Genomic DNA, 16,214 nt, shown 5'->3' with positions numbered 1-16,214 from the left:
ATCGTCCAGACAGAGCTAGGAGACAAGCAACTGGGCCACAACACAAAAGTGAGATGCTAACCAGGGCGTGAACTGCTTGGACGTGTGGATGTGGTGCTTCAGGACATGGTTTAGGGATCATGGTGGTGCTGGATTATTGGTTGGACTTGATGATCTTGAAGGTCCTTTCCAACCTTAGTGATTCTGTGATTCTGTGATTTAGTTTCCTCACTAATTAAATCTGTGACAGGAGAACACAGAGAGATGAATAGTCCTGAGTCATTTCTACTTTTTTCACGGTGTTTTGTTGCCGCCTGATGGCCTGATGCAAGATTGCAAGAATGAAGTTTAAAAAGCTACATTCTTTGAGAAAGAGTTGTCTTGCATTTCATTAGATCCCCTGATAGCTTTTTAAAAAGCTATTCAGCTCGAAGTCTTTTCATGCCCTGCTAACACAAGTCTCTGCTTCACAGGTAATGAATTACTTTTCTTCGAAGTGACAGCCATAACTGCAATATACGCAACAACTATATTTTATTTGTATTTAGAAGGAATCTCTCTCCCTGTTTTGCAATTTCCTGCCTTAAAAGCACAAGATAGCTGGAAGATAATGATGTTGTCAAGCCTGGAATGGCCACTGACATGGTAATGCTTGATCTATATATTCTGATGTTCCTCCACTAGCTAAAATAAGTGCTCCAGTTGCCCCTAACCCTGGCCCTCCTCACCACAGAAGCAGGTTTGCCTTCTGTGACATAGTCAGCGTCCTGCTTCAGGTGTGGTGTTGAACAACAGGGATGCCTAGCAGGCACCTTGGACAATCCCGACCACATGATGTGCACATCTTGTTGTTCCTTTTCCCATTTCTTGAGACTACCTTTCTCTGTCCTTTACTTACCTTTCTCCACTCCAATCCCCTCTCATTTAAACAATTCACTTTTTTCCCAGAGGTCCTAGTTTTCCTTCATGCATACCCAGCTTTTGTATTTTTGACACACTGCCTAGGTGATTTCGTACATATATAGTATTAGTGATGCTGCTGGTTCTTGCAAAACTCTGCTCCCCAAAAGGTTCTTGGTGCTCCCTCCAACCACTTTCGAAGTCTGGCTGTTTCTCACATCACTCTCCTTAAGCACAGGTGAAACCCAGCCATCCCTCATGGCGCTGTCTGTAAGTTTTGTTGGCACTGTACATTGTTAGCTGTCACATACAGCAAATCATTACGTTGTGTCCAGTCACTTTCAACATCCTTTTCAATGAGTGTAACATCAGGTCAGAGCCTGTAGCCCTAAAAGCAGTATTTTTCCTGCTCATTCCAGCTGGTTTAGCCATGTAAGAAGCTCTTACTGGCTGCTTAATTACTTCCAAGAATACTGAGGCTGAAATGGTTTGGAACTAAAGGACTGGGCTCTACATTAATTGCTCTGGTGAAATCCTGGAGGCTGAAGGGTGGGCTGTGCCTTGGGATCATCAATGTGGCTGACAGAGGTAAAGTGAAGGTGAACTAACTCATGTCTGGTCAAGGGAATGGATGTGAAGAGAAACTATGGAAAGTGGCAGTTGTTCAACTGTGACCTTTACTTGCTTTTTATGTAGATGGATGCTACAAAGAGGACCAAAGCAGGCCACGCACTCATCACACACACTACCTGTGGTTTGCAGCAGCCTTTAGACACAAAGAAAACAATGTTACTTATTGGCACTGGGAGCATTGTGGCTGGGGCACAGTCTGCCAGCTCTGCTTAGACCTTCTGTTTCCACAGGCTGGTTTTTTTCTGGGGTGCTCTAAAGTGTTTCTTGAATCCACAGTCGGAGAACTTCTTCTGAGGGCACCACACGCACCATCAGATGACATTGCTCAGCTTCTTCATTGCCATGCACTATCAGCTGGGTGGGGGGCTCTGATACTTTCTGTAAAACAAATGCACCCACTCAAAACACCCTCAGGCTGATGGCCTAGTCTGTCTCACTTCTACTTTTCCCCACAAACCGTTCCGCTCATCCTTCCTGCCACAACTGCCCAGTCTCCAGTGCTCAGGAACCCACAGCCACAAAAGCTGCTGCCTGCATTCTCACTTGAACTGGACGGCACATTTAAGCTACTGACTTGAACATCCTCCTCCTGAGTGAGCAAGCAAAGAGGATGCTTTTGATGACTGCTTTCTCCTCACCAAGGAGTTGAGAAGCTCAGTGCTAGTACCAGTGGACATGGAGCAGTGTTGCCAGTGACACAGCTGGTTTGCTCAGGGAGCAGCTAGTCAGGCAGGGTCAGTCCATACCTCCTAAGCTGCTTCCCCACGAGCACCAGGAGCATCTTCCCTGTTCAGGGCTCTAGGCACAAAGCAGTGACAGCCGTGCAGACAACTCCTGTGGGCCGCTTGACCCCTGCAGCTCAGCTCATCACACTGGAATGAGCAAAGCTTCCTATGCATGTACCTGCTTTTTTCTGCCTGCCCCATGCTCCTGTCAATACCCAGCACCCTAAAAACCAATAAAGCACAGTAAAAAAAGTTACCAGTGTTTCTGGCAGGACAGCAACAGGGCAGCAGGAATACTGAAAGATTTTACTTGTTTTCCAGGTAAGGAAAGGCAGAGTCAGAGCAGCCACAGCAAAACCAGCAGAGGAGATGAGGGCAATAACCAGCCACATGGATCTGCCACCTAGAAACAACAGAAGCAGCAAAACTGCTCAGAGAGACTGTGAGGACAAACCACTCAATACAGTCAGCCTGCACCCTCTGCAGCTGCTCTTCCCACCCACCCTGGTGAGATCCTTTGTTGGTACACTCCAGGGAAGGATACCAGTGCCAGTGTAGGTGGCTGCACTCCTGAGTCTTCCTTTCTTTACCTCTCCCAAGGAACAAATGGGCAGCACATTCACAAACAAGACGGGAGATATTGGGTGGAAACAAAAAGAAGCGGTGTGGGCTATCCTTCTTGGGCATGAGTACATGAGGGAAGTAGGAAGGCTGGCTGTTACCTTGTGCCCTCACACACTGTGGCTGGCTGAAGCTGCTGCTTCTGTTGATCACCTCGACGTATGTCTGAGCTTTTACACAATAATCAGGTCCTGCCTCTATGGTGTCCAGGTGAACCATGGAGCTGACCTCTTTCACCACCTTCTGTTGCATCTGCCACAGGCCCAGGAGAGAGAGCATCAGAACATAGGTCAATTGAGAACAAGAGTCCTAACATGATGCTAGCCCAGATTTTACTGGGAGAAAAGGAAGGAAAATAATCATAGTAGGTGTCAGAAAGGATTGTGTGAATGAACGAGAGGGAGAAAAGCAGCAGACAAGGAAGCACAGTGGAGTGCAGAATGAGACCACACATGTCTATAAGGGCAGGAGGGGATGGAAAGAAAGAGCTGTGAGTCAAAGAGGCATAATGATGATGCTGCGCCACAACACTAGACCATGACCCACTTCCCTGGTGTAAGGGCTTGATGACTGAGTAAGGTCTTGACTGATCTGAGTTTTTGGTGGGATGCCAAAATCATGCCTGTGCTAGCATGATGAGTGCCAGAACCATGCTGTGACAGGGGTGTGAGAGCTGGGCCATGACTCTGGAGCATAGAGAGGGAATGGGCTGGGCTAGTGAGGAGCAAGTGAATTCAGTGTGTGCAACTGTAACACACTTCAGCAACCCTTAAACAGCATTTGAACACCAATACATTATCTTCTTGCACAAATAGGACTCAGTTAATAGCAAAATGAAGTTGCTATTCCCATTCTTCCCAGTCACGAGAGGACAGTTAACAATTAGCTAGTTGCTAACAGTCTTGCTGTGTTGCAGATGCAAAGCCTGTGCTCACAGCAGGCCTGATCGGCCTCCAGCATCATACACATACAGACACCTCCAACAAGCCAATAGGGCACTCCTGGCAGGGAAAGTCCTTCTCTCCATTAAAATATCCTTCTCCATAGAAATGTGATCTTGAGTGCCATTAGTTTGAAAAGATTTCAAGGACAAAATCAGGTCAATGACTACATAGAGTGTGTAACCTCTTGCAAAAACCTCAAATCAGACATGTAAAATGTGACAATTATTAAAAAAAAATTAGAAGAGTCCCAGCAGAGAACTGGACATGTATTGACCAGCAAACTTGATGCTTGTGACAGTCCAGTTGGAGGAGCTATTCTGAAGTTTAGAATTAATGTTTAGGTGATTAATATCATATATTGAAGAAGAGTTAATTTTTCATTTGTAAAAGGAAATCAGACACAAACCTATATTATTCTTTCTAAAGTGTCAGAAAGCTCATGGACAAGGTCAGTCTTGTTTACTTGGATTTCCAAAAGGTAGTCAAGAAGATCTATTTCAAAAGCCTATCACGCTAACAGCCATGGGATAAAAAAGGCATTGGAGCTCTGAGTGCACGAAGAACCAGGCTGCAATGGCCCTGACCAGCCCTGCCCGGCCCTCCCCATCTTCCCCCTCCTGTCCATGGCCCAGGAGCCCCATTTAAGCTCAGCCCAGGACCATCAGTTTCTGCCTGAGCTACGTTGGAGGTGTGCCTGTCTTCAGACCTGTCTCCAGGGTGGATCTTGGACCTACGTTATATGTAGCTTGTCTCCTGGATGGACCCTTGTTAAGTACATTGCAGCCTTGTCTTCCAGCCCTGTCTCTGGTCCTATCTCCTTTTTGCTCCTGGCTGGGGTCCTTGTATGGACCCGGGACCTGGTTCATCATTTGCCTTGTCTGGGGCTGCTGATAGACCCTTTGGGTCTATGCCTCATTGGGGACAGCACTGCTTGCACTGGGATCATCCTTGGCTCCTGGCTTGCCTGCTCATAGTGAGCAGCCCTGTTCCTGCTGCTTCCTGATAGAAGATTTTGTATGGTTAAATTGCTAGTCCTTTCTCAGAGTGGAAAGAGGTCATGGCAGAGACCCGTGCAGATCTGTGCTCACCACTGTATTGCTACAGATGATTTGGAAGAAAAATGAAGACTGATACATGCTAATAATACTTAAAAAACACTTCAAAATAGTAACAATGACAGCCAACTGTGAAGAACTGCAGGAGGACCTTGTAATAAAATAACAAATGAAATTAAACACAGATAAAAGCGAAATGATTCTCATAAGAATTTTTCCCCTTTATTTTTTACATAGTCAGTGACTCGACCTTAAGTTGAGCATCCCCCATCAGGAACAGGAACTTGGGGTTCAGGTTTCATGGAACAGTCAGCTCTGTGGCAGTCACACATTAACAATTGCTGGGGAAAAAAAAAAGTGCAAAGACGTGTTTTGTTCTATGATGCTAACCCATAGTGCTCCTCCTTATTGAACTGTGAAGGTTTAATGCCTGCCCATCTTGGTAAAGACAAAAAGAGCTAGAAGGGCTTCCACAGAGAACAACTAAGTAGGCTGGGAGTCCTTGGCCTGGAAGAGACACACAATATAAGACAATTAGAGTAGTGGGGAAAGGGAATGGGCAATAACTGTTCTCTCTCTCCTAAACCAAGATTTAGACTGCACAACAGTTAAGCTGCAGAACTCCTGGCTACAGGAAGTTATACATGCTAAAGTTTACATGGCTTGAACAAAAATCCATCAAGGGCTATTAATGATACCAGTTCTGGCTCAGGAATTTCCTGCAGCTGTGCCTCTGAAATCTCAGAAAATAATCTAACTGTAATTACACACAGGCCCATTCCTTATTATCTTCTTTGGTCATCGTTGCTCACTGGCAGAGAGAAGATACTGGGTTTGATGGTCCCATGGTCTGACTTTATACGGCTGCTTTCATGCTTTTATGTTCTTAGGTGCTATGGAAGCACCAAGTTCCCAGGAGAAAAAATTAAAATTGGTGTCTAGTAAAAACAGAAAGACCTGAATGGAACACAAATTGTCACTGCTTCAGTATTACCCAGGTGTAAGCAATGACCTCAGCTAAGCAAGTTACAGCTCACTCTCACAGGCAAGCTGTTTTACAAAAAACTCCTGAGAGAACTTTGTCAGCACCTCAGTGTGACACCTTAATCTTGGTCTGAGTAAACCAAATGATGTTCAGGGAAGGTCAGCATAAACACCTTCAGTTCCTGACTTCTGGTTTCTTTCAACAGTTGAGGTCCCTGAGGGGATTCCTCTGATTCCTCTTCCCAGAGAAGAAAATGTGGAAAGAACAGACAAGCGTCTCCATGGGGGCAAGAGCAACTCACTGGTATATGCAGAGGAATATGGTACATTGAGTCCAGGCAGGTCCTGCAGCCTCACAACAGGAGCCTGGACTGGCAAACAGGCCCAGGGCAATATCTGTATGCTTTCAGTCTAAGTATGTGAGCTCTCTGGTATTGCCCAAAACCCGAGGGTAAAACTCACCCTACTCTCCTGGCCCTTCTTCCAATAGAGAACATAGAACTGAAAGGCAGGCCCCATGTCTTCCAGCTCCACTAGTAAATGATACCCATCTGCTATGACCTTCATCAGAGGTGGGGTCAGGGAAGCTGCCAACACAGAGAGAGCACCATTATCACATCAGAGGCAACCTTAAAAACTGTATTCCTTTTCCCAGCTAGGAGAGGAAGAGAAGCTGCCATCATGAGCACAGTAACATTAATGTGGAATAATAGCTGGTTGCTTCAGTGCAGGGCAGAAACTTCTCTCTCCTCTACATCCCAGTATGTCTAGACACAGTAGCAGACTCTGAGCATAAGGAGGACCACAACTGGCATTGCAAACAGGAGTTTGGCAATAGCTAAGTTGCACAGGACATGGAAGGTTTTGAATTATATCCAGTGGAGGAAGTGGCTGGCCTGAGGGTCCCATGTGATCAACAGCAGTAGAACCAAATGGGCAACCAGAAGCTGAGACACCAGATCAGGCCAGTTCTGCTCCTGGGCACTAGCTTAGCTCTAACATACTGAACAGGAGCTGTGAAACCACTGCTTCTTCAAGGGAATTTTGGCAGTTTTTCAAAGGTGATGGAAAAAGCAATAAGAACCTCAGGGTAATTCTGGCAGTTCACATGAATCCTGATTCTCTTTTAGCATCTACATGGTTTTAGATAGACTTGGGCTGATGTCCTGCTGTGACTTAAGATTTTGTAAATGTAAGTAAGTAAATCTGTAGGTGATTTGCTTCATGCTTACTCTGATACTCAAAGCTTCATTCAGTCTGAGAAATACTAGTGAAATAATCAGAATTAAGCATAGATGAAACTACACACTGTAGGTTTGTGAACTGGGAATCAAGGCAGTACAGAGATCATATCTGCACTACTTATCTATGCCATTCTTTACCACTCTGTTGTAGCTGAAACTGGTTTCAACCTCCTTGCTTTCAAGAAAGTAAGGAGAGCAATGTACAGGAACATACAGAAGAGATGTTCTTAATAGAAATTGCTCTTACATCCTGTGAATTGTCATTAATACTAAGTAATATGAAAACATAAAATCTGAGTATGTTCATGATGAGTGTGCCACAAATGGGAGGCCTAGAAAACTACTTTATACTTGTAAATTAAAAGCTGAGAATCTGCTTAATGCGACGTCTCAAAATAAAAAAAGAATGATAACATCATTTGGAGGTTAAAAACAAATATTGGCCTAACGTATTAACAAATGGACGTTGCAAGATGCAACTACTAACCAAACAGGAGCATGTAGATTTGTCTCTGTGCTGGCACACTGGATACCAACTAACCATCTGAATTTTGATAAATGAAGAAGTAAGACTGACCAAACTGTTAGTTTTTAGGAAGATCTTTTCAAAGTGTTTTCCATGTGTTATTGTAATTTATATGTATCTACACCTAAGGCTTTGACACTAGAGCTTTTTTAGCCTAGAAGTACTGTGGGCTGTGCTGATGTCCTGACTGTCTACGGAACTTGTGGGCTGTGCCTTGAATTCCTTAGTTCTCAGACTCAATGCCAGGTTTCCTAAGAGATGTGAAAGCAGAGGCAAGGGAAAATGATCAGTAAAAAAGCAAAATTACAAGAACTTACAGTGACTTTTCTTTCTTGTTTAAACGTTTGTCCATATATGCATAGTCACACAGCAGCCCCTTGCAAGTTGTATCCTCTCAACTTTCACAACTTAGCCAGAGGATTGTATTGAGGTCTCTCAGACACAGGACCACGCTGTCAAATACTTTATTGTACCATGAGAAAGTTGCTGCTTCTCTTTATGAAAAGCGTTAAGCTAAGGAATATCCTTCCCCTGTACCTGCCTGACAGTGTGGTCTGTTGCTCAATTCTGTGCCACCACAGTTGCTGGAAAAGGGAAGGATTTTCATCTAAACCACTATCTAGAAAACACTTCCACACCAAGAGATACACTCACCAACTCAGGTGGCACTTCTGATGGTGCTGCTTTGACTAATTGTTCTGTATGAGTGGGGACTGCTCATGAAATAGTAGATAGCTTCCAATGACTGATGAAGGTTTAAGGTAGGGTCAGTTCTGGCCTTGGACAGGCAATTTCTTCCCTGGCTAAAACTGATGATTGCTGCCCATCCCAGACCTAGAGTTGCACTCTAATAGTGACCTCAACAGAGGTTTTTCACTACAGTTTTTATTGCTGAAAGCAGTTGACTATATGGCAGAGAACAGAGGTAATGATTCCAGACCATACACCGGTAGTAGTATGCTAATTTTAGGCTGCAATAAGATCGTCTGGTTGAGCTGGGCCTCAAGCTTTGAAGGAGTTGGAAGGATATGGAGAAAATAGCCTGCATTGCTAAGACTGCAGCAATACTGCAGTTTCCGTTTTTATTTCCTCTTCTGAGGTTACTTCATACATCTGACAACATGGGAGGAAGGAATCATGTATGGAAGGGAGTGGGATTTTCAGGACAGCATGAGGCAGACAAAGGGTGACATGGCTGTTTTCTAGAGGAAGTGTTTCTACAGGATCAGGTTCATGGGACCCTCAGAAGTGACTAGATGACATGGATTAGATGGAGCATTGACAGCAACCCTGATTGATCAGATCTCTTTGAAATCAGGGGCAAGAGTGGCCAACTTGCCAAAAAAAATGCCTGGAGTCTTCTTACCTATCTTTGAAGCCCTTGAAATTCAAGCCATAAATTCTGCCCTGCCTCAGGAGGAAGTCATGTCCAAGAACACAGCATGGCTGTCTAAAAGTGAAACATCCCAACCCAGCATGAAAGGAGCTGAGAAGTTTATGGGCTTTGTATGACATGCACAGTACACTAACATGCACCTGAGCAAAGCCTCAACACCAAACTCTGAGAAATTAACATGACCGATATAGCTTAAGCCAAATAACAGGACTCACTTGTGATGCGATTGAAGAAACCTTTCAGGGTGCCCCACTCTGATATTCTAGCACCAACATCTGCCCTTACACGCAGGTTATAGGCCACAGTGGCCGAGATATCCTCTGTGATGTTGCACACTGTGGCTGTGATGAGTGAACATTCACAGATGGGAATCCAGCTCTCATTGGCATACTCTCGTTCATACTCCCTGAGGAGAAGAAAAGAAAGCATACAGACAACAGTCTGATAGAAGATATATCTGTGACATGGGCTAAGGCTGCTTGCTATTTCTTTCCAGGTAAAATCACTACTGGGATATACTGGTGCTGGAATATGAGGAGTGTATGGAACCAGTATGGGTGTGTTTTAGATCTCATCTAGATAAAACCTCCCAGAGCCAGCTTGTTCATGAGATGAATACAGCATGATATTGTAGGAGGTGGGGATAGCCGACACAGTGTTGATGCATCAAATTCTGCCCACTTACTTGACTTGGTCATCCCGTGTAAAACAGAATACCAAAGCTATACTGTGTTACAACTCATAGCTCAAGATGTATCAGAAACCTCCTGTAATGTGTGTTAAATGTTTAAAAGATTAACACTGAATAAATCTCAAATGTTTTCTCTTTCCTTTTCTAAATAATCTGTTGTTAAACTTCCTAACCTTTTAATTCTTCAGATAGAGGCAGTTTTCATATGTGGGCTTAATGCACAACTTAGATTACTCAGGTATCTATTAACCTGTAAACAGTCTCAGAATTGGAGTAAAAGGATTTCCCCCCCCCGCCCCGCCCCTGGCTTGTGATCAACAGTGCTGGGGTATCAAAACTCTCTTACACCTGTGAACTGAATAGTGCTCAAGACATCGAAATAATGCAGGATTTTAAGTCTAAGTAAACAGTGTTGAAAGAACAAAGAGTAAAAAACCAGACGTTACCCCTGAAACTCAACAGAGTATCTCACTGTTTCTCCCTGGATGATCACAGGACTCCAAGTTAAGAAGTGTTTCATGTTGGTAGAAAGAATAGAGATATTCTGAGGTACTGGCAACAAAGCATCTTCACCTAAAATTCCCAGCAAAAGAAAAAAAGGAAAGAAAAAAAGTACATGAATGTACAGGAAAACAGCTTAGAACAACAGTGCAAAACGTGTTTTGCATCAGAAATACACACTCTTCATTTCACTACTGTCACTACAGTGTTTGAAAATATTTTAGAGAAGAAGAAATGACAACTGAAGAGCAAATACCAGAGCAGTTAGACTGGCACTGCTTACAGAAAGGCAAAGCATGTATTTTCATTATTTCAGAGTTTTTCATTGTATCAGTAAAACAGTGAGAAAAGGTCAAGCTTTTATAAAGCCATCCAACTCAATTTAATGAAGTCAAGTAACAGATACTCTATTGCTCTCTATAGACTGTTCCAGTGGATATCATGGTTAGAAATGTGCTATTTCTTTCCTGGCTTGACTGTACTGGACACTGTAGAAGATCCTAGCTCTGGTACAGCTTTTTTCATGGTGCAGGATTCTAATAATTTAAGTGCTTTTAGGCTGTAATCAAAGTACCTCTTAATAGAATAACTTATTCAATAGACTATAAATGAAATTATTACATTACTCCTAGATCATCAAAGCGTAAGTATGGGATGGTACCTAAAGTGTAGTTAATTTTATCCTATGGCATCTTAATGTAAAATCCTTATCAGTGTTTGGACCACAGCACAGAAGGCAGGATTCCCCATGGGCACATCCTGCACTGCACTACGGGAACAGGCTTATCTCTGCTCTGATACTTTGCAGTCCCAAGAAAATTATGTTCTCTCTGCTCAGCAAGGAATGGTTCCCATGGAACCAGTGAAAGGGAGGAGTGGATGGAGCGGTTTCAACCAACCTAGTGTAGCAGTAGCCATTTCAACATTCTCCCAGAAACAACATAATTGTTTTATCACAATATATCTATGCTACCTAAAGATTATTTCCTAATTTTCTTTAATTACATCTATTTCACTTAATAAGGTCTATCTTCCATTAGTCTTTAACTGTCATTAAAAGAGGGTGTTTTCTTTTAACCTATCTTTACAAAGTTAACCAGTTCATGTCAGTTGTTCTACCCTGGATCAAAACAAGGCTGACAAGTCCATGAGCAATGTTTTCATTATGATTATCTTTTCAAAGCATTGGAAGAACAGCAGTCTTCTTTCTGCCCTTAGAATATTCCCTGTATTCATATCTTTACAAAATCACTACTGATGTGGAGAACCTTGATGTGAACTCTTTTATGATTCTTTAGCATAAGTTACATGGATCTGTTGACAAAATGCCTGGCCATTCTTTAAACTAAAAGTCAGATATCTCTGGGATGAGCACCTTTCTTCCTGGCCATTTAGATAGTGGAAAAGTCACTGTCTGCCATATCAGCAGTTCTATTGTTTCTGTCCAGTTGGGGGTCCATACTACTGTCAAGGCATTTTTTTGTCTTTTTTAATTAAAAAAGTCTTTATTGACCTTCACTCTGATGATTAATCATCACCCATTTGGTCTCTTGTATTCTCCATGTTTCTCAACAGTTAGATTGTTTGCTACTACTTTTGCTTCTGCTCTTGGTTTCCATGTTAATTTTGGGAATTGGCATACCTAAGTGTGTTAATTACATAACAGACTTCATTTACATGATCAGACATTAGTTTTTCCACATGACTCATGCACACAATAATGTTCCAGGTCTGAACAGGAGTGAACTGCACTGGAGTGCTTCCTAATTTTTTAAGTCCTTGACTGTAGGACTTTTTGGATATAGATTTTTTTGTATTCAACAGAACTGCACCCTATCTTATTAAACTGTCTAAAAAACAATTTTAAAAGATGGTTGTGAATTGGACTATCTACCTTTTAAGGGCCCAGAGATTTTTTTCTATCTGGTTGAGACCAATCTTCATTTCCTGGCTATGCTTAGCTTACTACACTGTTTTCCTGGTTTGCTGGCAAAAGCAGTGACTCTTCTATTGACACAGTGAGATCTGTCCACAAAAGTTTGTATACAGACACTACAGTTTCTTTCTTCCTTACATTAGGAAAAGCTCTGGGTCTAATGACAGTGTATGTGTCTCTATAAAACAAGGTTACTGATTTAAGTTTCTGCCTGGTATTAATAGATTGGATGGGCACGAATTCTGCTACTTGTAAGAACTCTTTGCTAAGAAAAATAAGATCTATAAAAACGTAATACTCGTGTGTGTTATCAATTTGCCGATTTTACCTTCTGTAATAAAGGCATAGCACACAGCAGCTATTCATTCAGTGCCATAGAGTGCCTGCAGCTCGGTGTCAGAAACCTAAGTCTACAGCACTGCAGGTAAGATGGTGGTGGTGGAGTATGGTGTTATGGACATATAGTTCACATGAATGGTGCACTGGTTTGGACATCTGCCTTCAGATTAAGGGAACTGCATCCCTAGAGAAAGTTATTCTTTACCTTTCATAATCAAAGAATATAGAAAAAGATATCCGTGTGGGCATAAGTATACATACATATATGTGTGTGTATGTAGCCGTTACATGTAAAAATTACAAGATTTTGTGCTTGTAAGGTTAAATAATTAAATAACAAATACACTAAAGTGAAATTTATGATACAGCTTTAGTATGTCTCACTGGGTTCTATGTACAGAGATGTTTGTAACTGCGTAACCATGTCCTGCAAACACAGTGTATAGCCCTCAGGACTGAATCAAAAAGGTATAAAGCTAAAACTTGAGATCTTTTCATTCAGCACACAAATTAAATGGGGTCCCTGAGCAATAAAAGCAATGATGCACTTCCCCACTTTCTGCCTGGGACCCAGAGCCATGCTGAAAGCTGTAGTTTGGCAGAGAGGCTCATGCTCTTCCAAACTACTGTTGATCTAAACGTAAAGTATCCTGTGTCATATCCAAGCAAATTATATTCATGGTTTCTCCAATCCATCTGTTGCAACAGTCCTCAAAACAATTGTAAGCAAATACATGTTTAACACTGGGAGAAAAGACAATTCTAGATTATATAAACAGGGAAAGCACCAAGTATAAACAGTGAAGTATATTGTTTCAGTACTAAAACACTCCATTAACTCTGCTGTATGCATTTGAAGGAAAAAAAAACCCCAAAACCCAACAATCATACAAAATGCAGGAGACAACAGGACAGAGAGAGCAGGCAGGACCCAGAAGGCTGTTAGCCCGGGGCTGCATACCACTTCCATCTGATCTTGGATTCACAAGCAATATGTAAACAGCCTCACAGGAAAAGCCAAACTAGTCTTTGAAGCCAGGATACTGACTCTTCTCCTAACATCTCTAGTCATGCCAAAGAAAAGATACATCCAGATTTTCTCTGTAAATAGCATTTTTGCCTCCTACCCTACCAGCAGTATATTCCATTTCATTTGTTACACAAAGAATGAATTTCCATTTAGAATGGTGATGACTTCTCATTTAACTTTTTTTTTCCTCTTTCTGTTAGACTTAAAGAATCTACAATTAAAAGAAAAATTTTTCTTGATCAAGTCCAGTACATTTGTCTTACTTTTCAGGTTAAAATGCCTTAAATAAACCGTGATAAAATTCCATTGTTCTGGGATAGATTGATACCCTTCTTTCTCTGTGAATATAGAAAACAATATTATATAGATTATAATAATAATATAATATTTTCTATCTAGTAAATATAGAAAATAATTTCATCACTACTACTTCATCATTACTTGCTGTTACTTCATCACTACTGTCATCACCGCTTACTGTTAAATGTGAGTACTGCAAAAATATTAATAAAATTACCTCTTTAACCATAACAGTCTCTCCTTTCAGGGGCTCAACAAACACAAGAAGAAACAGTAACTCCAGAATCAGAGTTGCATAGTGTTCAGAAGTGTTTTCCTTCATCTATGCTTTTTCCGGCATGCCCCTTACAATTTTATATAAAGGGCCAATAAATCCTTCCTTATTGCTGTGCCAATAAACATTGTCTTTTAACTTTCAAGCATTGTACCATTTAATTTCCTTTTTCTAATCTGAAGGACAACAAAGTCACCGGCTTCTTGTATCTTTGAGCATGACCTGCCTCTCTGCATTTGAGGAAATTTCAGGGAAGGGGAATCTAACAAGGGAATTCTGAACTCCAAATATTGGTGACAAGAAAATAGAGTGATGTCTGTAACATCCCAAAAAGCTAAAGGAATTTCTTTGTAAGATACACAGTGAAAATGAAAGCCGTACGTTTTTAACTCCTATAGAAACACAACAATTTAGACAACAATAATAAATTATGCTAAACAATCTCTTTGGCTATAACTCTAACCTGAAGGGTCTGGGAACACCCCCTCCCTCATTTGCCGACTGCACACACTGACTGCAAAAGGCAAGACCCCAGTACATACCCCTCGCCTGTTTTTCTCCCCAGCACTTGGGATACAAAGCCTGGACTCCTGGGCTAGATAGGAACCACATTGTCTTCTAACCTGCTGCCTGCTCTGCTCAACCTCAGGGGCAGATTCAGACATAAACATTCAATCAAACAACATTCTTTGCTCAAAAAGACTAGGACACAAATTTTCATATTTCAGGTCAAGGCCAAGAGAATGGGGGACACAGTGGTAAGTTATCCCACCTTTCTCTGCTATTGTATGTCACAATGTGAAAGATAAAACTGGATGAGTATGTGGCTGAGCAAGGCTGGCAGTCATCACACACAGAAACAACATGGCTCCTGTGTGGAAACATCAGACAACTAGCCATGCCTTAAACAAAAATACAGTAAAAAACCCCCAGATTTCTTTAAAGAACAGTTGTCCAGCTTTGCCATCTTTTAAATAGCACTTGTCATAATCTTCCCTATTCCATGGAGTAAACTTTCAGAGCATACGCAACTTGACACTGAGTCAGTGGTTTCCATACCTAGCAACTAAAAATTCTAAATAAAGATCCAAAGTGTTTTGCTGGACAAGGAAGCTATAAAGCTATAAAATTATTTTTTCTGAGGCGGAGAACAAAATGGAGCAAGACACAAACTGAATTCAGGAGCTAAGATGGCATATTTGGAATGACAGAACTGAACAAAATCTGAGCACACTGGCAAGCTATGTTTGCTTTCTGGAGGACAGACTGTTGCAAAAACACTCAAGTGTCTTCAGATCTGAGGCCAAAATCCTTCTAGGAGATGTGTTTGGAGCTTAGCATTTACTTGGAGAAGCAGATTACAAATTGCACAGCCTCCTCCCAGGGTAAAGGAGACCCTCAGTGAACATTTTAAGGTCTTAATTTACAATTTATAACCTTCCTCTCTGACCCTGCATCCACTCCACAGGCAGGGCATCCCCTGTGCTCAAAGGGACCAGCAATGACAAGACTCGAAAGTTCAACTTCTCACAGAACAGCAAAAGAACAGAGACAAATACAGTATTAGTAAGTTAATTACCTTCAAAATGAAATTCCCCTGTAGATTTCAGAATTGACTTGCAGAATTTAAAATTTATGGATTGTCTTTTTCATTTGCTTATTCTAGCACTATTTTTAGACAAAGAATTAAAATTCAAGATTACCTGACTTCATACTGTTTGGCTTAAGTTTTGTAGAAGCATGTTTAACGAAAGGACAAAAGACTTTTTGTTTCTCACAACCCCTTCACCTTCTGACTTAAGTCAACTGAAGATATTTTAGCCATTTACCTGTGAGATTTGGTGCAATCAGAGAGCAGAGGAAGAAGCAGATGAGCTTTAGGGACATTTTGCTTGCGCTTGTTGCCTCTTCCCACATTCATACCCTGTTGTAAAGCTCAGAAACTTCCCTTTCTAGACAGGGAGCCCTATCTGAGCCAGCCATGATGTGAGCGAAGCAGAGGCTCCGGGGGACTACTGCAAACATAGCCTGTCTGCGCCAATGCCAAAGACATACATACATTGTTTGTAAGGGTGTAGTTACAGGGAGTGCCCAGGTAATCTGATGCCAGCATTTCTTTACAGGTCTGTGCAATTG

The 16,214-nt window shown here is 41.9% G+C and overlaps 1 protein-coding gene across 1 annotated transcript; it reads right to left on the bottom strand.

The window, feature by feature from the left end:
* Positions 1-1,609: 1,609 nt before the first annotated feature.
* Positions 1,610-15,965, bottom strand: IL20RB (interleukin 20 receptor subunit beta; the record flags this gene model as incomplete). Its single annotated transcript, XM_082006784.1, has 7 exons — positions 1,610-1,890; positions 2,495-2,640; positions 2,960-3,110; positions 6,304-6,428; positions 9,223-9,413; positions 10,145-10,271; positions 15,908-15,965. The coding sequence occupies 7 exons, from the start codon at positions 15,963-15,965 to the stop codon at positions 1,765-1,767; spliced, it is 924 nt and encodes a 307-aa protein (XP_081862910.1). The 3' UTR covers positions 1,610-1,764.
* Between the last annotated feature and the right edge of the window lie 249 nt (positions 15,966-16,214).

Source organism: Phaethon aethereus, assembly GCF_964289735.1.
Source record: "Phaethon aethereus genome assembly, chromosome: 15".
In the NCBI taxonomy this organism is placed as follows: Eukaryota; Metazoa; Chordata; class Aves; order Phaethontiformes; family Phaethontidae; genus Phaethon; species Phaethon aethereus.
The sequence above is the reverse complement of the archived record's forward strand: the minus strand, read 5'-3'. Positions and strand labels throughout refer to the sequence as shown.